The sequence below is a fragment of the Ahaetulla prasina genome, chromosome 2 (assembly GCF_028640845.1).
Source record: "Ahaetulla prasina isolate Xishuangbanna chromosome 2, ASM2864084v1, whole genome shotgun sequence".
Taxonomy (NCBI): domain Eukaryota; kingdom Metazoa; phylum Chordata; class Lepidosauria; order Squamata; family Colubridae; genus Ahaetulla; species Ahaetulla prasina.
The window spans coordinates 82494213-82518902 of record NC_080540.1 but is presented as its reverse complement, the minus strand read 5'-3'; the positions used below and the strand labels follow the sequence as shown (position 1 = coordinate 82518902).

At 39.0% G+C, this 24690-nt stretch overlaps 1 protein-coding gene across 2 annotated transcripts; it reads right to left on the bottom strand.

Annotated features, from left to right (window-relative positions):
• Positions 1 to 9475: 9475 nt before the first annotated feature.
• CLTB (clathrin light chain B) lies at positions 9476 to 23473 on the bottom strand. 2 transcript variants are annotated; one of them, XM_058165569.1, is made up of 6 exons: positions 22973 to 23473; positions 18385 to 18434; positions 14199 to 14316; positions 12921 to 13032; positions 12440 to 12493; positions 9476 to 10657 (listed from the first exon to the last, which is right to left on the bottom strand). In XM_058165569.1, exons 1-6 carry the CDS (start codon positions 23157 to 23159, stop codon positions 10486 to 10488), a joined length of 693 nt encoding a protein of 230 aa, XP_058021552.1. In that variant the 5' UTR covers positions 23160 to 23473; the 3' UTR covers positions 9476 to 10485. The 2 variants fall into 2 exon arrangements, with proteins under 2 accessions (XP_058021552.1, XP_058021553.1); XM_058165570.1 differs by lacking the exon at positions 12440 to 12493 and having other exon boundaries at positions 22973 to 23438.
• Positions 23474 to 24690: the final 1217 nt, after the last annotated feature.

Here is a 24690-nt window from a genome sequence, read left to right as displayed (position 1 = left end):
GATTCGGATTTCCCTGACCCGGCCGTCAGCGGAGGAGTGGGACACGACACCATTATGGGCATGCCCTTGCAACACCTCTGCTTTGTGAGTTGTACTGTTTATTGGGAGGCTTCCAAGTAAATTCACTAGTTATTACATAAATGCATCTCATGACAGAGGGAAGCAGAGAATAGATGGGGGTGGGGCCAGTCAGAATTTTTACTACCAGTTCTCCAAACTACTCAAAATTTCCACTACCGGTTCTCCAGAACTGGTCAGAATCTGCTGAAACCCACCTCTGCTCCGGAACAATATCTCCTATTTGTCTGCATGAAGACCTTGTTGAAAAAAAAGCTGGCTTTTAACCTACATCTTGGGCTGGAATGATACAGGCCTTTGAGTGTTATATGCTTCCTTGTGGGGGGTTTTCTGTATGTCTATATATATTTTTTGGTATTCTTTAATTGTTTTACTATTGTATGTTGCCCAGAGTCACAACAGCTTTATAAATTAGTAAGTTAACTGGCCTGTGGTCCCCTCCCTCCACCCAACTTCATTCCAATTTAAATCTTGTATTCGAGTAGCCATTCCAAGCATGAAGAACGGAGTTGTATTTCATAAAAGTTTATACCTTTTAATAAAATTTTCTAGTCTGAAAAGATGCTACCAGATTCCTGTTTTTTGGCTATCTTGCAGCTCTCTTACAGTGTCAAGGGTAGGGTAAATTGCATCTCTTTTCCAGTCTGTTCATTTTTGAACTTGCTAAATTGCAACAGAATTGTTAACTTGGTCTTGCTAACTAATGGCGTCTTCCACGAGTCATAGCTTTTCTAACAATTTATACCACTTTTTAAAAAGTTTTTAGCAATTCTTTATGCATTCAAACTGCTAAATTACAAAGGAGTGCTGGGGAAGAATTATCATTCAACAATATGTATATATTTTTAGATATAATTTTATGCTAATATACCAGAATGTAAATCACATTTTGTAGGATTTTTAAATATCTTTATAGATACTAAATCTTTAAATATGTTTACATTTTAAATAGGATTAAACCTGCTTAAAGTTTGGTCATGCCTATTGTGTTTGACAAAGTAGATGTTAAAATATATTTTGATAAGAGCCAGAAATCCTAAAGTACAAAAGAATTTAGCTTTGCGAGAGAGAAAATAAACCTTGTGACTAGCAAAGGAAGTAAGTGGAATGGATAAGCATAAATTGTAAAAAGATGATAAGATAGTAATAGAGAATGTAAAAAGGTTCCAGTAGAAGAGTATATACTGCCCAGGGTTGAACTATGGAGTCCTTGATGTGCTCTGAAATGTTTGCTTGCAGATATTTCATTATCTGAATGTTATCAGGTAACGTAATAATAATGTACCAGGGACTCCACAATGGAGTAATGTCATAATCTCTTACTCTATTTCAGTCTCCCCAAAGGGCTTCTAAGTTCAAATTAATGTAACTAAAGCAAGTGACTCAAGGGAGTAGTAACTCAGTTAAACTAATACTATAAACATTGTGTCCAGGATAAATCTAATCCCAGCCAAGGCTCTTGGATGAGCCTGCATATATTTCAGTGTATTTTCTTTAAAAATTAATGATGAATAGCTATAATGCCAAAAGTTTAGAGAACAGCAAAACACCAAAAAGTTGACCACGTTAATGACCAATCATTCCGTCTTGGTATCCATACTAGGAAAATAATTTGGGAACATTTAAAAAATAATGCACTGGCCCCCTGCAGGAGTCAGCAGGGTTTAACTAGTATAGTTAATTCAAAGCAATTTGATGTGCTTTAACAAATATAACCAGCTTATGTCCAGGATGCGAGGGATCTGCAAATATTTTCACGGCCCTCTTCTTGATTCGTGCAGTATACAGGTCCTCAATGGAAGGCAAGTTGGTAGCAATTATTTTTCTGCAGTTCTAATTATCCTCTGAAGTCTGTGTTTTCTTGTTGGGTTGCAGAACCGAACCAGACAGTTATAGAGGTGCAAATGACAGACTCAATAATTCCTCTGTAGAATTGGATCAGCAGCTCCTTGGGCAGTTTGAGCTTACTGAGTTGGCGCAGAAAGAACAATCTTTGTTGTCCTTTTTTTATGATGTTTTGATGTTAGCTGTCCATTTGAGATCTTGCGATATGATAGAACCCAGAAATTTGAAGGTTTCTACTGTTGATACTGTGTTGTCAAGTATTGTGAGAGGTGGAAGTATGGAAGGGTTTTTCCTAAAGTCTACCACCATTTCTACGGTTTTGAGTGTGTTCAGTTCCAGATTGTTTTGGTTGCACCACAAGGCTAGTCGTTCGACCTCTCGTCTATATGCGGATTCGTCATTGTCTCGAATGAGACCAATCACTGTTGTGTCATCTGCGAACTTCAGTAGCTTAACAAATGGATCATTGGAGATGCAGTCATTGGTATACAGAGAGAAGAGAAGTGGGGAGAGCACACAGCCTTGGGGGGCCCCTGTGCTAATTGTACAGGTATTTGATGTGATCTTGCTTAGCTTCACCTGCTGCTTCCTGTTTGTTAGGTAGCTTGTGATCCACTTACAAGTCTGTTCCGCTACCTGTAGCTGGTTTAGCTTAGTTAGAAGGATGTCTGGAATGATGGTATTGAATGCTGAACTAAAGTCTACAAAGAGGACCCTTGCATAGGTCTTTGGAGACTCAAGATGTTGTAGGATGTAGTGCAGAGCCATATTAACAGCATCATCTGTTGATCTATTTGCTCGGTATGCAAATTGCAAGGGGTCTAAAAGCGGATTCGTGATGGTTTTCAGGTAGGAAAGCACTAGCCTTTCAAAGGTTTTCATGACTACAGATGTTAGAGCAACTGGTCTGTAGTCATTCAGTTCCTTGATGGTGGGCTTCTTCGGCACTGGGATGATGGTAGAGCGTTTGAAGCAAGAAGGAACATAGCACATCTCTAGTGATTTATTGAAAATATGGGTGAAGATGGGGCCAATTGGTCAGCACAGACTTTTAAGCAAGAAGGAGTTATCTTGTCTGGGCCTGGAGCTTTTCCTGGCTTTTGTCTGTGAAATAGGTCCTGCACTTCCTTTTCTGTGATCACTAGGGGTTGTGAACCCAATGAAATGGGGTCAGTTGTAGGAGGCTTGGCTGTTGTTGGTGTGTCTGAGATGGGGGTTGTGGAGATAGGTGGCTGTAGTTTCCTTTCAAACCTGCAGTAAAACTCATTCAGGTCATCTGCCAGTTGTTGATTACCTTCAGCCTGGGAAGGAGGTTTGCCATAGCCGGTGATATTTTTAAGAGTTTTCCACATGTTTGCTGGTTCATTTGCTGAAAATTGATTCTTTAGCTTTTCAGAGTAGCTTCTTTTGCTGCTCTTATCTCCTTGTTAGTGCATTTCTGGCCTGATTGTACAGCATTTTATCACCTTTTCTGTAGGCTTCCTCTTTGGAATGTCGTAGCTGCTTAAGTTTAGGTGTAAACCAAGGTTTGTTATTACTGTGTATTCGCAAGTTCCTTGTAGGTACACATAGGTCTTCACAGAAGCTGACATATGATGTTACAGTATCTGTGAGTTCATCCAGGTCTGCAGAGGTATCTTTAAAAATATTCCAATCAGTGCAGTCAAAACATGCCTGTAGCTTTAATTCTGATTCCTCCGTCCAGGTTTTCACTGATTTAATTATTGGTTTTATGGCTTTAAGTCTTTGCCTGTAAGCAGGTACAAGGTGAATCATGCAATGATCAGAGTGTCCTACAGCTGCACGTGGTAAAGACCGATAGGCATCTTTTAGTGTTGTGTAGCAGTGGTCTAGAGTATTCTTGCCTCTGGTGGGACAATTGACATGCTGACATGCTGAGTAATGTCATAATCTCTTACTCTATTTCAGTCTCCCCAAAGGGCTTCTAAGTTCAAATTAATGTAACTAAAGCAAGTGACTCAAGGGAGTAGTAACTCAGTTAAACTAGTACTATAAACATTGTGTCCAGGATAAATCTAATCCCAGCCAAGGCTCTTGGATGAGCCTGCATATATTTCAGTGTATTTTCTTTAAAAATTAATGATGAATAGCTATAATGCCAAAAGTTTAGAGAACAGCAAAACACCAAAAAGTTGACCACGTTAATGACCAATCATTTCGTCTTGGTATCCATACTAGGAAAATAATTTGGGAACATTTAAAAAATAATGCACTGGCCCCCTGCGGGAGTCAGCAGGGTTTAACTAGTATAGTTAATTCAAAGCAATTTGATGTGCTTTAACAAAAATGACCAGCTTAGTTGTCCATTGCGCTATAGTCATAGTGTACTTCCCACCAGACTTGAAATCCTAGGCTTAGAAAACTTGGAACTCCGTCGCCTTCGACAAGACCTAAGTTTAACTCACAGAATCATCTATTGTAATGTCCTTCCTGTCAAAGACTACTTCAGCTTTAATTGCAATAATACAAGGGCAACCAATAGATTTAAACTTAATGTAAACCGCTTTAATCTAGATTGCAGAAAATATGACTTCTGCAACAGAATCATCAGTGCTTGGAATACTTTACCTGACTCTGTGGTCTCTTCCCATAATCCTAAAAGCTTTAACCAAAAACTTTCTACTATTGACCTCACCCCATTCCTAAGAGGACCATAAGGCGTGCATAAGCACAAACGTGCCTACCGTTCCTGTCCTATTGTTTTTCTTTTCTTCTTCCTATATATGTTTATATGTGTATATACTATATAATCTTTTTGTATGATGTTGTGACAAAATAAATAAAATAAATAAATAAATACTTTAGCAAAAAGTTCAGGAGATTCTGAGAGAGATGATGATGGAATACAGGCTGGAATATGCTACTAGAATTGAACAAGTTTTGTATCAATCTAGAATGGGGTGTCAAACTTGCGGCCCTGATACATCACATGCTGGCCACGCCCATGCCTGGTTTAGTGAAGGGAGAAAGTCATGATACGTCATGTGACGATGCTGTGACAATACAAGTTTGACACCCCTGATCTAAAAGGAAGAGTCAAGTGGTATGCCTCAGGGCCCTGTTCTGTTCAACATATTTATAAATTGTTTGGACAGAGTTCAAATCTTCAAATTTGCAAAAAAAACAAACCAGAAAAAATTGAGAAGGTAGCAAATACTTTAGGTAGGAACAAGTGAGACATATTTTAATAAATGCAAAATTCTACATAGTAAGGGTTCTTCTTTGAAATCATAGGCATTCCTTTATTGTAGGAATTGAGAGTTTCAAGAAAACCTGTATTGGCTGAATTTATGTATCATGCTAAACCATGGTTTATTAACTAAATTACAATGGCTGGCCTAGCAACCATGGGTTACTGAATAAAACTACAGCTGAATTGCCCAATGCACTCAAGTTACTATGATTTTAAGTCTGGCTAACCAACATTGTAAACCAAAACCTAACAAACATCATTATGCTTTTTGTCACCAAAACAAATCCAGGCATTTTGTGCTAATCATCTTGCTGGCAGCCTAAGTCAGATGAAATAATGATGCTGATGCATAATCATATTGTATATAATTCTCAGGGAAAAAATCCTCTTTGACTATTTCCTTGCATTGTAGATCAATTTTGATAACAGTTTACATCTGATAATTATTACTTAAATATGTTAAACGGAGGAGAAAAGTTTAGTCTGACTGTCAGAGCAGATCACTTTTCTCTATTGTGCCTATGGATGAATTCTTACAGCCAGTTCATAAAAGCTTCTGCCACCAAAACAGCTTGAAACTACTGTATGCACTTCCCATGCGCTGGTTTAAACAATGCAGCAGTATGACAGCATGCAGAATAGAGCAGATATACAGTATGGTTCTGAAATCAAGGCTAACAGAAGTGCTGTTATATGAATTAAGTGGCTAGATTACACTTCCAGGGAGATAACAGCATTAGAAAGATTGATTGATTGGTGTCTATAATGACTTTAAATTCTTTGATGGTTCCTATAATTAGAGTTCAGTATTTTATATTGCATGAATTTAGCTCTCATTGAGTCACAAAATATTCTACTAGCAGCATAATTGTTCACCGTGTATGAGTAGCCTATATTGGGCAATTATTACACTGAAGTAGCTTAATCTGTGCTGGACTGGATGGTGGCTTTTTATTAGCTTGGAAAGCTGTGAGCACCATTGAAGCAAAGCCTTGTAATATATACATATAGTAAGATGTTAAAGCTCTTCCCATTCAACTTAATACACTGTTTACAGCTACAATATATGCCTATTCGGAAGTAAAGGTTATGGCTCTGTACGGGGTTGTATCCATACACTAATGAATAGGCAACTGTGTAAACTATAGCTTGGTATATTGAAAAAAATGATTGATGCAAATACTAAGAGAAGGAAAAGCTATGACACTTGTTGCTTGTTTAGACATGAACTGTGAATGTTTGAAAATTTAAGACAAATAGCTCATACCCTAGCTAGTAGGTACTGGATTCCTTCCTTCTTTCCTGGCAATATTTGATTCATGACACTCTTTTGGAGAAGCTGTTCTGCATCTTGGCTTTCTTATTAGCACCTTAATATTATTATGCAGGAAATTGTGCTACTAACTATAAGGCAGAAGTAGCTTATAGGATTTGAAGCACAGCAGCCACATTCTTTTAAAATCTCACAGTGCCTGTGTTTTAAGGATTTATTTAAATGCTGCATGTTGCAGTATTTAGTCAAACTTGGCTGGCCTCAGAAACCTAAGAAACTAACCTGGATTGTACTTGGATGCACAAATCATCCCAATCTAGACTAGGAAATTGAAAGGTATCCCAAAAAAGGCAACTGCAAAATTTTTGTACTACTGCCAAGAAAATTATACAGGCATATCTGCATAGTTCATAAGAAGTCAAAAGGATCTTTCTTTTTATATGCACAGAACTCTTACCCCAAGACTGCCCAATTATATACATAAATTATGCACAGGAAAACTTTAGCTATGGGTGGGATAGCTATTAAATCTATTAAAATATAATTTAGAACTTACATAAATTTGCAACATTTGTTTAATTTTACATAATTATGAAAGGAATTCTAAAATATCCTGATTTTTTAATTCTGACTGGTGTGAGGACTGGCTTGCAGGGTTTAGAAAACTATGAGCCTTTATGTGGGGAAATCTCGATGTATCTTTTTAAAATTAAGAAATTTAGTTGGGTTCTCACACATAACTGTCTTTAAATGTTTTGAATTGCACAACTTTTTAATCTTTTCTTCAAAATACTTCGCAGGAAACAATATTAAGACTTCTTCATACATGAATCCTGATGATGGTCTTATGTAACAAATTTTGAAAAATGCATTTTGATGTCTATTACCGTATTTTCGGGAGTATAAGACATGCCGGAGTATAAGACACACCTTAGTTTTTTGGGAGGAAAATACGAAAAAGCTGATTGACAGGTGGATTGGCCTTCAAGAATACCCCCAATCAGCTACTCCAGAGGTGAATTTTAACAACAGGTTAGTTGGTAGTGAGCTTTGTGCCTTGTTTTGAAACTTCTAAAACTCTGTTTCAGAAAAAACTTTTTTTTCTGCTCTGAAAGCCTCCGAAACAAAGCTTCAGAAAAAAGCCTCTGAAACTTAATTTTTTTTTCTGAAGTTTTTCTGAAGCTCTGCTTGGAGGCTTTTCTGAAGCTTCCTTTCTGAGGCTTTTCTGAAGCTTCTTTCAGACCCTGAAATCTCCATTTGAAAGGCTGGGCGGGGCTACATTCGGAGTATAAGATACACCCAGATTTTCACCCTCTTTTTTGGGGGAAAAAGGTGTGTCTTATACTCTGAAAAATACAGTACTTTAATTACTTTTCCAGTTTAAGAAATGTAAATCAAGCATTCTGTGATTTTACTCTCCGATTCTAGAAGCAGTTGGTTTAGAAATCTCATAGAACATTGGGAGATGAATTTTGATTTTTGTTAAGCTGAAATGGCTAGTGAAACTGTGATTGCTACTACTTCTTGGGTTGTAAATTTCTCAGTAGTCAATGATGGGGCAAGACATCCTTAGAACTGTAATTGTCCCTTCATTCCCCTTCATTGCCATCTTTGCCACATACACCTGAAGGAGTCGTCTTTGGCTTTTGATAAAATGATATTCAGTAAACACCTCTCGAAAGAAAGCTTATGAAAATATTCAGTTTTTCTCCATATTTCTTCTCTTTGCTCCTATGTTCCAAAAAGGATGTATATTGTAGGATTCTTACGAACTTTTCATTTCAAATGTCAATATCATGGACCCACAGGATGCAAGCCAAGGACATGCAAGAGAAAGACTTCCTAAAGCCTTATTTAAAGGAGCAACCTCTGATGGTACTACCACCAAATGATATCCCCCCCCCCAAAATAAATCCCTTTGGGGAATGTTCTCAGGTCTTCAAAGGATGATTTCTAGCATAGCACTTTCTGGTATAATATAACCCACCTATGAAAAATACTGACGTTATCAGCTTAAGAGAAAATATTGGAAAAAGATGCCTTCCCTACAATGTGCTGTGGCTCTTGAAAATGTGTTACTATGCAAAAATCACATATTGAATTTACCCCATTAGGGCATTTTACAAGTAAAATATTTATGCTAACTTATGTAGTGAATACAACCTGTAAATGCTGTATGTACAGCTATATTTTCATGAATGTATTTCAGCCCAGCTACACAACAGCTAAAATGAAGTAACGTGCCCAGTCTTTCTTTCTAAAGCTACATTTTCAAAAACTGATTTTACAGTTTTACACTGCTAAATTTTTTATAATCTGTGCATTTGCTTAAATGAAAAATCTTCACTAAAGGAGCCAAGCTTCCCTTTCTACGAAAATGTACACCCAAAGGGAAATTGAAAGAATTGTTGAGTCTTCTGTAATTACAGCAAAAGAGATTGCAGAGCTGAGCCAGTATGGAAAGGAAGAAAGACTGGGAAAAACTTTCATCATCTGACATTGCTGCTGATACAAAACTTCCTCTAGGTAACTGGATTGGAAAACCACCCTAGTAGCAAGGACATGGTTGCCGATGCAAAGACCTGAAAACTGAAGAGGCAAGTAAAGGGCCTCTGGTGGCGCAACAGGCTAATGCAGCCTGTTATTAACAGCAACTGCTTGCAATATTGCAGGTTCAAGTCCCACCAGGCCCAAGGTTGACTCAGCCTTCCATCCTTTATAAGGTAGGTAAAATGAGGACCCAGATTGTTGGGGGGCAATAAGTTGACTTTGTATATAGTATACAAATGGATGAAGACTATTGCTTGACATAGTGTAAGCCGCCCTGAGTCTTCAGAGAAGGGCGGGATATAAATGCAAAAAAAAAAAATCTTCTGGAACAAAAGTGGCATATCTATGTCTGAAACCTTAAACATATTTACATGGGAGTAAGTCTAACTGTATGTTACGGCACTAAATGCCAAAAAAATGTGAACATAAAACATAGTATTTAGCTGTGTGTATTAAGTTATATGAGCAAAACCAGAGTTGGCTTGTTAGTTTAAATCTAGAGCTATCTCAGTGGAGAAGATCCAAATTAGGTACCTTTTAATAACATCCAGTTTAACTCTACATTGTAGCTATACATTTAGTGTATTCTTAAGCAAATATGGAATAACCTTTGAAGAGAGGACTGAAAGTGAAGGAATCTGCTCATATATTCTTCCTAGATATCAACTAAGCCAAAAGATTATCTCAAAAAGAGAAACAGCATTCTCTTTAGTGGAAGCAATTCTTTGTGCAGTGGTTTTAGCTTGGATTGTAGTTTTCAGGTTCATACAGATCTCATTTTCAGGTTTGTCATTAAAAATGTACTACACACATCTATTATTACTTCAGTTGTCCATTCTCTCTCTCTCTCTCACTCTCACTCTGTCTTCTGTACATTTGCTCTTGAAGGACTCTTTTTTTAAGAGATTTCTTCAAACAGCCTGTGCCTGCGATGTCCAGCACAAGTGGGAAACAACTGAATCCCAACCCTCTAACTGTTGGCCATTTCGGAGAATCATGCTCATCACTCAGGTTAAAAAAAAAGAACAGCAACAGAACTGGGACCAGAATTTTGTTCCCAGCCCTAAGCTCAATTTTAGCACTCACCCTACCCCCGGTCGAATACAATGGACTAGAGAGGGGAATAATGTTTAACCAATTAAACCAGCCAGGTTTGAGGGGAGTAGATATCGGCAACACTGGGGGAGTGGGAAACTGAATGACCCAATACTGAAAGTGACCTTGCCTGAAGGCAGCAAGGAAGAGAGCAGTTGCCCAAGGACCACACCATTAATAAATATGTGTAAAAAGATATCAGTGCACCCTTTAAGCGAAGTAAATTCAAGGGAGGGTGGGGGATACAGGCAGCCACCCAATCTAACTGACAGGAACATACTGAGAAGAGAGAAAGAGACAGGGGTGGGATGCTTTTGTTTGTTCCCCCATTTTGGTGGCCTTCTAAGCCTGTGGTAGTGTTGCTGTTAAACTGGCTGGCACAAAGAGCCACCAGCACCCTGACTCCAGCCCCAGCCTCCGTTCAGCTAGGCTAGCGGGCCAGAGGGATCTGTTTGAGGGAGATCAACACTGAACGCATGCGTGAGACATCCTTGGACTGTTTGCTGCTCTTTGGATTGAAGTCGCAGAGTTGGGCCACTTTCTCCCATTCAGTGCCAGTCGTCTCTTCCTTGGACTCCTTTAGGAAGGCTTCCTCTGAGGCTCTGGAGAAGGCAAGTAAGACACTGTCAGGCCAGAAAACAAGTGCAAGAACATTTGCCTCCAGACAAGGTCTGGACTGGCACACAACATTCATTACTGGTTAACTAACCTATGAGGCATCAAACGAACCACGTTTTCTGCATTCACATGGTGCGCTAAATATAAATTAATTAGATAGGCCTGACTTGTATCACGCAAAAAGATTAAATTTGGTTGGTTTGTTTATTTGGTCTGTTATGTGAATACAGTCATTGAGATCCGTAAAAAAAAAAAAAGAATTTCCCAGAACTGATTTTCCTTCTTTTAAGGAACATTCTGACTAATAAACTTTGCAACACTGACCACCATGTAAAGGCATAAATTCTAAGAGTCACATCATCTGGGTGTATAGATATAAAATACACTACCAGCTAAATGCAGTTTATTATTAGCTATAGTTCAGATCATGGATAATCATGATCATGGGCTTGAAAAATACTCTAGATTTTCTGCTATCTCAACAAGAAAAAAAAAACAAGAAAAAAAATAAATGAGGGAAAACAATAAATATATGTATGAGTAACAACAGAGATGGCCAAGATATATACCTTATACTTGAATCCAAGATTAGGAGCAAAAATATGGTAAATCCTGAAACGAATTGCTAGAGACTAGAATGATTATTTGAGACTAGAATGATTATTTAAAAGAAGCACTGCAACTTATTGGAAGGACAGTAGGAGCATACAATATAGGATTGTTTTTATATACAGTATGAGGAACATTCCCAGACTAGATCTGGCACTGCATGAAAACAAATAGAAAAATAATTACAATGTAGGCCTATGTATAGGATGCTTATATGACATGCTTTGAAGCACTTATAAATCATCATAAGCCTTATAATTATTTAGTAATAATAGTGACTGATTAAAGTTAAATGCTCCCCGAACTTCCAGTGACTGAGTAGTATACAATGTTTAAAAAAAACAATACAACCCCTCCCCCCAAGAACAGCAGAAGATGAAGGAACAATGATGGAACAAAGTAAACTCAAGAGGGGAACAGAAAGGAAAAGGGATAGCAGTTGTCTTCCCCAAAGACCTGGGCAAAAAGTCAGGTCTTTTAGGTCCTTCAAAATATTAGTAGGTATTCCTTAATAAGAAATCTGTGGCATAACAGAATATACCTTTGCCATTTTGCGGCTTCACTTCATAGACTCTTCTATCACTCCTCTACTGTATATATAAGCTTCTATATTTCCAACTGCTTCATCAATTTATGCCTTACCTTTTTGCTATGCCAGCAAGAAAACTGTTAATTTAAAAACAGAAACAGAAGAGACCTTTCTCCTTTATCTGCTTAACCAAAAATAATATATATAAATTTATCCTAACCAATGAATGATAGGAAGCGGAGAGAAAACAATATTAATTTGTATTTTAATTGTATATTTTTGTACCGTTTTGTTTTATCTTAGCTGTACACCGCCCTGAGTCCTTCGGGAGAAGGGCGGTATAAAAATTGAATGAATGAATGAATGAATGAATGAATAAATAAATAAATAAATAAATAAATAAATAAATAAATAAATAAATAAATAAATTAAAGCAAGATCGGGAGTCAGGAAACTACATAATTACAATGATTATTCTCACACTACAGTGAATTATGAGAAGAAGAAACTGAGGCAATTCTGGGCCTGTTTTTGGTCTAGGCAAAAAGCACACACTGGAGCGCCACATGCATGGTCCCATTCAGAAAAGTTACCCCCACCCCCTGAAAAATGAGCAAGAGAGACATACACATAGCCAATCACATCTGCATCTGGCTGCTGGTAAAAGGCTTTGTCAGCAATCCTGTGGCAAGGTCCAGTAACGGGAGAAAGGGCAGAGCAGAATGGAAGCAAAGAGTTAGAGAAACACAGATTAGTAATACCCTTAAAAAGGAAAGAGGGAGAACTAAATGCTACTTGAATGCATTAGAAGCTTAGGGGGTTAGAGGTTCATTAATCAAATGTATAGGAAAGAAAGTGAGAAAATTTTTGTAGAAGTAAACTGCTTGTCATAATGCCCCCACAGTGACAGACCTGGTGCAGAGACAGCTAGTTTCTAAGAATTAGAATTAACCCTCCCAAGGTTACCTTATTTACATGCAGCTAAAGTAACCAATGAATGTTTAACTCAGTTACGACTGAGTTAAAATTTGCACCCAGTAGGATGCCCTTTCATTTGTTGCAGATCCAGATATAAACAAGACATTAAGAAACTTTTTTCCTAGCTGTACCTGTTATTCGCCTGGTTCCTCTCCATTTGTTCATTCTGCCTTATGTTCCATTCTTCCAAGTCTTTCTTAGCCTTTTCACGCCATTCCTGTTCTAATACCTTTGAAGCTGCATCTAAAACCAAGAAAAACATATCATGAAAGATACAAAGGAAATTCCTAAGGGTCTTAGCTAGCCTAAATCTAGCCTGACACGACCCAGATGTATAAAATGACATCTCCGTCATCCCCAGCAAAAAAGTGAGGTACCCTGGATAGATGTGGTCATGAAGAACTGTAAGTCATATCTCAGGTTAAGAGGAAGATATTAGTCTTCATTTATTGGAATAGAGGTCGCTAGAAGCTATGAATGGCAAGGACAAAGGTACAGCTTGACATCTAAATGGAATTTATAGAACAGAAACCACAAACACTACAGTTGTTAGTAAGAAGGAAAAAAATGCTTATTAGCTACATCATCACACTGATGTATTTATTCAGCTGATGCTAGAAAGAAAACTTAAAATAATATATCTCATTATTTCTTATTCTACAATATTGTTTTTATTTCTCTTCCCACTTCCTGATATACTTATATTCATTCTCTACTCTGCTAATCTGGGAGCCCTTTTCAATTCTGCTGCCCAGTTTATATTTTCTTTTCGTATCAAGAACCCTTTTCTAAACAAATCCCAGCAGCATTTTTTGCATCGTTTAAGAAAGTTTTTCTGCTGGTTCAATCTCACACCAGAACAACTAGACACAAGAACAGTTTTTTCCCGAAGGCCATCACTCTGCTAAACAAATAATTCCATCAACACTGTCAAACTATTTACTGAATCTGCACTACTATTAATCTTCTCATCACCAATCTCTTTCCATTTATGACTGTATGACTATAACTTGTTGCTGGCAATCCTTATGATTTATATTGATATATTGAACATCAATTGTGTTGTAAATATTGTACCTTGATGAACGTATCTTTTCTTTTGTGTACACTGAGAGCATATGCACCAAAACAAAATTCCTTGTGTGTCCAATCACACTTGGCCAATAAAAAATTCTATTCTATTCTATTCTATTCTATTCTATTCTATTCTATTCTATTCTATTCTATTCTATTCTATTCTATTCTATTCTATTCTATTCTCCACCATCTTCTCTGCTCCTATACAAAAATTCTCCATATACACGGCAATCCCCATAGACAATACAATTTTAAAAATATAATTTACATGAGTACTTTATAGTTATATTTGAACTCCAGCTGAACTCCTGAGCAAATCTTTTTATCCCTACCCAGCTCCTGCAGTCTCTTTTTCTGTTCCTCTCGCCATTTGCGAATGCTTTCAGGCTCCTGTGTCAATCGGTCAGCTCTGGCAATGGCTGCATAGGCATCTGTAGGTCCATTGGGTTCCTTTGGACAAAAAAAACCATGGAGGAATTATTGGTCTCCCCCAACAAGGAATGGTTAAGAAACAGGAGTCTCCATTCCTGCCAAAATGTCTTGTATAAGATTGTAGGCAAATCCTAATCCTAGCTTTGTGATGGTGAACCTATGGCATGCGTGCCAGAGATGGCACGAAGAGCCTTCTCTGTGGGCACATGCACCGTTGCCAGCTGCTCTCCTGGTTTTTGAAAAATGGCCGGAAAATGGCTGGAAAACAGCTTGAAAAATGGCCGGAAAATAACCCCAAAACCAGCCAGAAAATGGGCCAAAATCAGCCAGAAAACGGCTCCAAAAATGGCTGAAAAATGTCCCCAAAAAGGCCCCAAAATGGCCTGAAAACATCTCAAAAAACAGCAAAAAAATCAGGCCATTTTTTGGGCCAAAACAGCCTCAAAACGGCCTCAAAACAGCCCAAAAATGGCCTGAAAATGGCCAAAAAAACAGCCAAAAAAACAACTCTGTGCGCGCACATACATATGTGTTCTGGTTTGGCCACTTGGTGCCGAAAAGGTTCACTACCACTGTCCTAGCTGATTGGGGGCTTATTTAAGCATAATCTAGTATTTCCCCAAAAAATTAATTTGAAGAATGAGGTATAGAAAACTGAAATTATGAGGAGAGTCTGAGGGCTCCCTCATTCAGAAATAGCACAACTAGCTGCAGTCTTATGCAAGCAGATGCTTTTCAAAGTTACATATTCAAGCTGACGAATGAGCATCTTCATCAGCCATGTACCTGCCCTCTCTTAATCAACTTGCCTTGTCATTTACGGCCAACATGATTTTCATATCTGTGCTTCAGGTGAATGCCTGAAATTCTAAGGGGTAATAGCTGTAAGTCAGCCGTTGTGATACAATTCTTATGATGTCACAATCTTTAAAGGGCCAATGTCTTGCTGCAATCTTCTCTGACCAGAACTAGGTGTTGATTTCAGTTGAGTTTTAAAACTGCCATTTGTGTCAACTGTTGTCATGGCAAGAACCATTTTCACAGTCTCAGGCTGAAATCACAAGGGAAATGCTAAAGGTGGTCATCTTCATGTAAAGGACAATAATGGTAGCAATTAAATAAACCGACTGCAAAATTAGAGGAACCCCTCAATATGATTTCTGTTTATAGATAATAATTTTTAAAATGTTGGATCCAGCATCAGGTTCCTATAGTTATTTCCAGAAACCTGTGCTGTAGCTTGTTTTTACATAAACAGAATGACCTCAGGAACAAACTTTTCCAACTTATCTAGAATCATCCAAAAGGCTAGTTAGTTTTCTTCTGCACCTCCTATTGCACCCTCCAATACAAAAGAGTAAATGAGATTTATACACTGCAGGCACACAGGCTGATTCTGGATCTACTACTTCAGGTTGGGTTAGATCAGGTTCATCTACAGCTTCAAGTTGGACTAGGTCGTTTACATTAATAAATTGTCATCTGGAGTTGCCTTCTCTGGAGGTGAGTAGAAGAAAATGAGTGGGATGCAGATTGCTCAATCCAAAAATGGAATTTCTGAGGCATGGGGAAGGTGGTTGTTTTAAGATATGGGAAGAAGAGAAAAGGGTATGTGTGCACTTAGAAAACTCTGTTTCTGTAATAGTGTTGAACACATCCCAATTCAACCCTCCGCAAGCTAAATTGCCTATAATTTTTTCTTCTGTTGAATCATGTCCAATTCTTGGAACTTCCTGGACATACCCCTGCAGTTTTCTTGGCAAGGTTTTTCAGAAGTGATCTACTGTTGCCAATATAATCACATAGATCAAACTATAATTACGTGACTCTAAATCATACCAAGAAGAAGCCAACAGTTCCAGTAATAGCCTCTGCCTTTCCCACTGATCTCAACAGATGAGAGACTGTCACATGGTGTGGAATGGTATCCCATGAACAGTTATACTTCTGAGCCTCCTTAGTAGCACTTTTAAATGAGTTCCCATACACCAGTGGTGGATTTCAAAAAATTTTACTACAGGTTCTGTGGGTGTGACTTGGTGGGTGTGGCATTACTTGATGGGCGTGGCTTGGTGGGCATGGTAGGGGAAGGATACTGTAAAATCTCCATTCCCTCCCCAATCCAGGGGAAGGTTACTGCAAAATCCCCATTTCTTCCCAATCAGCTGGGACTTGGGAGGCAGAGAATAGATGGAGGCAGGGCCAGTCAGAATTTTTACTACCAGTTCTCCGAACTATTCAAAATTTCTGCTACTGGTTCTCCAGAACTGGTCAGAACCTGCTGAAACCCACCTCTGACATACACATTGCGCTGTAAGTGCAGGATGATACAGAAAAGTGAGGAAGATAAAGGATTTTGCTTGAAAAAAAATGAAAAGTATACTGTACAATTCTACTAGCATAACAGGGTTCCTCTACAAGGTAAAAAGGCACAAAGTTGCTATTCAATAATTATTATCTTGGTATGCAGATTATTTAGTACAGTCAGATTATTGCCTCAAAGAAACTATTGTCTTTTTCAAATATCAACATTATTCCAAGGTAGAAGGAGAAAGTAGATAAGAACCACACAGAAAAATGCTTTCCGGGTAAATGTGGGAATTAATAATATAAGGATATGCTGGCAATTCTCAGGTCAACATTCTTTCATTCAAAATAAAGAAACAATGTTAGCTTTTTTATATTTGTGAAGGGCTTGATAGAACTATTGCATTGAAATTTTCAAAGCTAAATTTTGTATCAGATGGAGAGTAATGTAGCAATTCAATTTACTGGGAGTTAGTCCCACAAAATTAAAACAAATTTAGTGCTAAATAAACATGCACATAATTGGACTGATTCATGGATCTCTCAGTACAAACAGAAGGAAAAAGGAACAATGCCTTTTTTGGCTTTTGGATCTGGTAGAACAGAATGTTACTGTTTCCAATCTAGCATCTTCATTTTGACTTTATATCTTTGGCCATATCTGTTGAAAATTAAGGAAGCAGAGGTCTGACTCACCTAGAAGATATAAAAAAGCTATCCATGTCAATGCTATCTTTTCTATACTTCCATATGATATATGTTTAATTGGATGTTCAACTTCACAGCAATTCGTGTCTAAGTCATTCTCTCTTTACAATCATAATTATCTCCCTCAATAATGTTAGTGCCTTCAAATGGCTTCCGGTTAGAAATATTTACAAGCTCTTATTGTAGATGATGGATTGCAACATGGATAACCGAAGTGGGTTTCAGCAGGTTCTGACCAGTTCTGAAGAACCGGTAGCAGAAATTTTGAGTAGTTCGAAGAACTGGTAAATACTACCTCTGACTGGCCCCACCCACATCTATTCACTGCCTCCCAAGTCCCAGCTGATCGGGAGGGAATGGAGATTTTACAGTATCCTTCCCCTGGAGTGGGATGGGAATGGAGATTTTGCAGTATCCTTCCCCTGCCACGCCTACCAATCCACTGCCATGCCCACCAATTCCCCTGCCACGCCCACCAATTCCCCTGCCACGCCCACCAATCCACACCTACCAAGCCATGCCATGCCCACCAAGCCACACCCACAGAACCAGTAGTACAAAATTTTGAAACCCACCACTGATGGATAAGCACCATTTTTATCAGCCCACATCAGCACAACCAATGAAAAGGAACTATGGAAATGGTAGTCCACAATATCTAGGGTAAGAGGATGCTGATGGAAGAGAATATTTGTAGTTCAGAGGTGAACTGTAGAGTTGTTGGTGCTCTTTGATCTTAGTTGTTTGCTTGCTGACATTTCACTACCAGACTAGGTAACATAATCAGGTAAGTAACTGTGGGGCTGATTTCCTGTTTATATGCAGTAACATGTAATAGAATTCTATTATGAACAACGTCCGTCAAAAACCTAAGAAAACTTATTAGCACTGCAGTAAGCACTACTTTCCCTTTCCCCTTTTCTTTGAGTGACTAGCAAGAAAAGCCAAATGCCCCAGATAAAATTCTTAAAAGAATTGTCTCTTAGGTTTGAGTACAGCTATTCTTCTGTACATTACATCAACTTATGAAAGTTGATACAATTCAGAGCCCCACTGAGTTCAGACTCTCACCTGAAACACATCACCGTTCACAGCAGTTCCTCCTGTGTTTTCAAAATTAACTGCAACAAAGGGAAAATATTAAAGTATTATTCAATGCTACAGTATCTGAGCGTAAGAGAAAGCATTCAGTCATCAATTATTTGCAAAGTTAAACCTGCAAAAGACAGGCCAGACATTATTTTGAAAAGCACCTTCCTGTTTGGCTAGGTGGGAAAGAAGGATATTTAACTAAAGAATAAAAACTCATAAGACATTGGCCTACAATAGAGCAAAAATCTGAGGGAGTTTTAAAAGAAGAGAAATAACTTGTTAAAGGAAAAAAGGATCCTGTAAGGTGAGACTTTTGGTATCTTCATAGTTGCATCCATCTAATATTTTTTGGTGGTAATATAGCTGTGGTTTCCCACAGCTTTTTCTGAGATATTTTCAGACTTTCAAGTCAAGGAAAAGAATGAATATATTTATATGAACACATTAAGCCAAAGTTATTTACCATTTTGGTTGCAATTATAGTTATCTTTACATTGGCTGGTTATTCAACACTTCTGATTTGTAGTTTTTCATGCTGGAATAAAAGTATAATGGCCCAATTAGGATTAAGGCTACTGCGTTTAAGATAGACTCCCTTGCCACATTTATGTCTTCTATCCTTACCTGTTATGGTTAAAAAATGAGATGAGAGACAGCAGTGATGCTGCATATGGCTTATGCAATACGCCAATTAAAATTGTACATCTGAAGTGGTATAGAAGCATTTGGAATAAATTAACAAATATTATAGCTATCCATCTCTAAATCTAAAAACCAGAACAGAAAGCTAGCCATATAAGAGATGAATAAATGTATCAGAAATAATGAATACAAATTGCAATTAAAGCACTTTAGCTATAATTTCATTTTATAGCCATCATGCCTGACAAACTAAAATGTTCATCTGCAGTTTAATACTCTGGGGTTATCAGTTTGTAAAATTCACCAAATATATCTCCGTATTATAAAATTGTGTGTGCATTTAATAGTCCATACTTTATTTTAAAATGGTGTTAAATAAGCAGTAATGATTTGGTTCAATATAATCCTGCCATAAATCATAATTTATATATCCTAATAGCTGGATTCATGCACTGGATATTCTATCTTGCACTCATCCATTTTCTAACGCGGACATTTTTCTGTTGGGATCATAAAATGATAAAAGGGTAGACAGTGACATATTATACTATATAGCTCATTAGAACAATTTACTGTCCTCAAGTTATTATGTATAAAAATGCCTATAATCCATACCTAAAAAATAGCTGTGTAGTCTGATATATTGGAACGAATATTAAAAATCTGAAAGTAATCAAGCTCTAGATATAATTATTCTACTCCTGGATTATAGTGGAAGCAAATATTTACCTCAACTCCCCCACTTCTTTAGTTTTAAGAGCACACAAATTCATCCTGTCCTGATGTTGGCAAATTATAAGAATTATTGCCACATGCTATAAAAGTTCTTGAGTTTACCTTGAATTTCCAACATTTAAGTGAATATTTTTTAATATGTGACATTTGGTACCTATAAAATAACTTTATTTCCAAAGCTCCATTTGACCAGACTAGGATTATGTATCACACTAAACTACATTTTAAATGACACTTTATTGGACATACAGTATAATAGTTGTTGGATTTGGATAGAATTTAACCCATAAATAAATCATAGGTTATAAAGCACAGGGATTTAATTCACATGCTGCAAAAAGCCATAAAACCACACTATTGCTTAGCTTTATTTTTTACTATGCACAACTGAAACAGAAATAAATCATGCATCCTGATTTTTTTAAAAAAAAGCTTGTTTATGTGAATTTAATAGCTACTCAACTCAAATAAATTCCTAGCATCCTAGCAACACTTTTTTCAAATTTTTCAAATCTTTTCTCACCTTACCTTATTGATTAAAAAAATCCAGTTTGGTCTAGCAATTAAGTCATTAGGGTAGAAACCAGGAAACTGAGTTTTGACCCAGCCCTAGGCATGAAAGCTGGCTGGGTGACTTTGAGCCAGTCATTCTCTCTCAGCCTGTGGTATTAAGCTTGGGCAGCATGCCAGTTGGACAATTTCTGTCACAATTAATGGATCAACACTTGACTGATCTGAAAAAAAAAAAGTGGACCGTGCACTTCCAGGAAAAACTTTAGCAAATAAAAACTATAGATAAAAATATAGATTTTAAGGTAGATATATATGTGGCAGTAATATTGGACTAAATAATAACAAGCAATCCAGAGGAGAAGATTGATTAACATCAGTCACTGAATATGGCCTGGATATGGCCATCAGATATGGGCTGCAAAAAAATCTGGCTGACCATTAGAAAGCAAAGAGATAAAGAAATATGTTACATTCAGCAACATTTTTTTGGCAGATTTTGGCAGACTAAGTCTAATATATTAGATTTATATATATTATATATAATATATATAATTATATATGTTATATATTATATAAGATTTTGGCAGACTAAGTCTAATACAGTAGCCCTAAGTCTGTACTGTATGGTAGTAAGAAATCTGGATCAACAGTTTAAACAGTTCCTGGGATTTTGGGCTCCTCTCCTGTATCTGTTTTGAAAGGATTAGAAATATGAAATATGAAAACGGGAGCTGGGGCTAAAGCGGTTTTTTCTTGTATAGGATGAAACAAGTTGCATCCTAGCAGTAAATAGCAAATATAACAATTTGCAAGAAAAAGCTATATACCACGTCTCACTTATTTATATATTTGCATTTATATCCCGCCCTTCTCCGAAGACTCAGGGCGGCTTACACTATGTCAAGCAATAGTCTTCATCCATTTGTATATTATATACAAGGTCAACTTATTGCCCCCAACAATCTGGGTCCACTTATTGAGGAGATCCAAAGTCTCTAACATGAGACCCCGACAAAACTATATGCTCTCCACTCTGAAAATGTAAATGAACAAGGAAAAAGCAAAAGTGTATCTCCATAGCATCAATACAGCTTAAACTTCTTGCTGGAGAACCAGATAAATGTCATGGCTGCTGCCATAGGAGAAGCAAGAACAGACCTGTTTACTTGCTCTGAATCTGCACTTCCAGCAGCAGTAGGGCATACAGAAATTAACCCGTACAGCTTTGTTTTGGCAATTCACAGGAAAGGCTGCTTGCTAAACTTCCAGGGTCCCAACTAGTAGGAAAGTATGATAGTTAAAACCAGAGAGGTTTAGATGAATTCAGCTATAAACGAAAAATAGTATTTGGGGTGTGTGTAACATTTCCGTCACTTGCAGATTCTTTTTCTTTTCCCTGATTATCACCCACATTTTGAATATTGGGCTGCACCCAGATCTGGTTTGGCAACTTACGCTAGGCCTCCACCCAAAGTTAAACAAGAAAGTCAGTATGCCTATGATACATCAGCTTCTGTCATCTTTTCCTCCTGCAGCCTCTCTTCCCTAGCCCAGTGCTTGGGCCAGATGCCATCTGTTCTTGTCCTAACCAAAAAAAAAACATTACCCACAAAAACAGGGCTCCTGATGGATCTTGCAGTATCCTTGGTGGCTCTTGCAAGGCCTACATCCTAGACAAGGCTTGTTTTGCTTTCCTTCTGTGGTTATCTAAGGCTGCACTGAAGAGTCAAAGGTGTTTGCCTCTAATGAGAGACTCAACCCACAGCTGGTCCCTGACGCAGAGCTGGCTCCAAAGAGGGAAGGGTGAAAAATCAGCTAGTTCCACAGAGCAGAGATTCAGAGTAATCTCATATATATGCCTGGTATGCTCTTTGTGCTAAGCCGTAGTTAATTCAAACAGCTCGCAGAAGAGCCCTAGTTGCTTTTACATGAAGCCAACACGAAATCAGGCGCCTAGGTGGCTTAATACAGGGCATAAGCCCAGTCACAGATTCTACTAGCAGCTGTAGAAGAGTAACTATTGTGGCGTCTCAGAACTTGACATCCTGCCTTTAAATCAGGGGTAGTGCATACAGTGTCCCTTCCTCTTATTTCGTCTCACAATAACCCTCTGAGGTTGACTGAACCGGCGGGGGGAGTGTGATTGGCCCCAAGTCAAGCCACAGCATCCTTTTCACAATTTAAGAACAAAAGTGGCCTTCTAGAACAGGGGTCTCCAACCTTGGCAACTTTAAGCCCGGAGGACTTCAACTCCCAGAATTCCCGCTGGCTGGGGCATTCTGGGAGTTAAAGTCCTCCTGGCTTAAAGTTGCCAAGGTTGGAGACCCCTGTTCTAGAGAGAACTGGCAAGAATGCACCAGTGCCCCCTCACTCCGTTTGGAAAGATATATTTAAGACTACAACTCCCATCACCACTAGACGTGGTGGCTTGGGTGAGGCCTCCCAACACACGATTCCTCCGTTTTTGCTGGCTTTCTCTGGCAGGCTGAGGCTAGGCAGCCACCGAGATGGCTGATGGGCGCAGCTTCTTCGGGAAAGATCCCGTTTCCCCGGCATGCTGCTGCCCACTTCCCCTCGGTCCCGCGGCTCCTTGCCTGGGCAGGCCACGTGCGGGTCCCCTCGGTGGAGGAGCCGCCCGTCTCCGCCACCCCCAATCACACACACCCCGCTCGCTCACCCCGAGGCTCCCCGGCGGCCTCCTGGCTTCCCCTGGCGGCTCCTTCGGCGCAGCTGATGCCTTCGTCGTTCTCGATCCCCGCAATCTCGTTCTCCTGCTGAGCCAGGAAAGCAGCGGCCGGGTCCTCTTCGGCGGCCTCGGTTGCTCCGCTTTCCGAGGAGGAGAAGAAGCCGAAGTCATCCGCCATGACGGCCGTTTTCCCGCAGCTCTCAAGCCCGCCTTTCCTCCGGGATGGGCACGACGAGCAGCGCCCGCAACCTCGGGCGGCCGAGAGAGAAGCTCAAGCCCAAGCAGTGGGCGACCAGGAACCGCCGGCTCAGCTGTCACTGCGGCGCCTGCGGGAGGAGACTGACGCGGCGAAAGGAGGTGACCTCACCCGCCGAGCTGCTAGCGCGTTCGGGAGCCATTAGAGGGAAGCAGCAGCCGCCCTGGATTTCGCTCAGCTGCAGCATCAGCTCCGAAGGCAGAGTAGTTCCGCTCCCGGGAGTTGCGGCGTGGGAGAACGAACGTCCTCCGACCTATTGTTGGGAATCATGTCCCATCCCCAAAATTCAACGGCGTCGTGATTGCCCTCAAAAGAGGCGCACCGACTCCCGTTGCTGCTTTGGTGATGCCAAGCCAGCAAATGAAGTAGCCGTGCACCATCTTTTTAAAGTCAGCCGCTTGGAAAAGTTCTACAGGTAGCGACCGCTGGAAGTTACAATGGCACTGAAAATCATGACTTATGACCGTTGTTCACACTCATGACCATGGCAGCATCCCGGTGGACGGTTCAGATGCTTGACAACTGACTCACGTTTATTGCGTGCTGCAGTGTTCAGGAGTCAATTTTGCGACCTTCTGACAAGCAAAGTCAATGGGGAAACCAGATTCACTTAACAATCGTGTTCCTAATTTAACAACTGCAGCAATTCACTTAGAAAAAGTGGCAAGAAAAGTCGTAAGAGGGGACAAATTCACTTAACAAATTTTTCACAACATAAAATTGTGGGTGCAGTTGTGGTCGTAAGTTGAGGACTACCTGTACTTACCTGCTTGTTTGCCTTGTCTCTTCTCCTCTTGCATCTTCTCTCCTTGCAACACATACAGTGATGACTTCCTTTTTTTAATGGTTCCCAGAATGCTGCCTTTATTCAGCCCCTAAACCAGCTTAATACTACAGGTAATCCTCAATTTATGACTACAGTTGAGCCCAAAATTTTTATTGTTAAGTGAGACATTGGTTAAGTGAGTTTTACCCCATTTTACGACCTTTCTTGCCTCAGTTGTAAAGTGAATCACTGCAGTAGATAAATTAGTAATCCAGTGTTAAGTAAATCTGGCTTCCCCATTGACTTTTTGCTTGTCAGAAGGTTGCAAAAGATGATCACATGACCTTGGGACACAGCAATGGTCATAAGTATGAACCAGTTGCCAATCATCTGAATTTTGATCAGATGATCAAGGGGATGCTAAAAAGGTTGAAACTCTGAAAAATGGTCATAAGCCACTTTTTTCATTGCTATTGTAACTTTGGTCACTAAATGAACTGTTGTAAATTGAGGACTACCTGTACTGTATATTAATATAATCCACACATCTGACCAAATCAGGTAAACAACGGGAGGGGGAATCTAAACAGTATTTAATAGTCAACCAGTGTCTTATTTGGACCTGACCAGCTTCATCATTGTCTCTAGAGCAGGGGTGTCAAACTCACATCGTCACAGCAACATCAC

Excerpts from the sequence above, each read along its gene's own strand:
- CLTB (XM_058165569.1), bottom strand. The coding sequence starts at position 23,159 with ATGGCGGATGACTTCGGCTTCTTCTCCTCCTCGGAAAGCGGAGCAACC. Across the intron at positions 18,435-22,972 it reads GGCCGCCGGGGAGCCTCGGG|TTAATTTTGAAAACACAGGA; the intron begins GTGAGCGAGCGG and ends CCTTTGTTGCAG. Across the intron at positions 12,494-12,920 it reads AGGAACCAGGCGAATAACAG|GATTGCTGACAAAGCCTTTT; the intron begins GTACAGCTAGGA and ends ACCTTGCCACAG.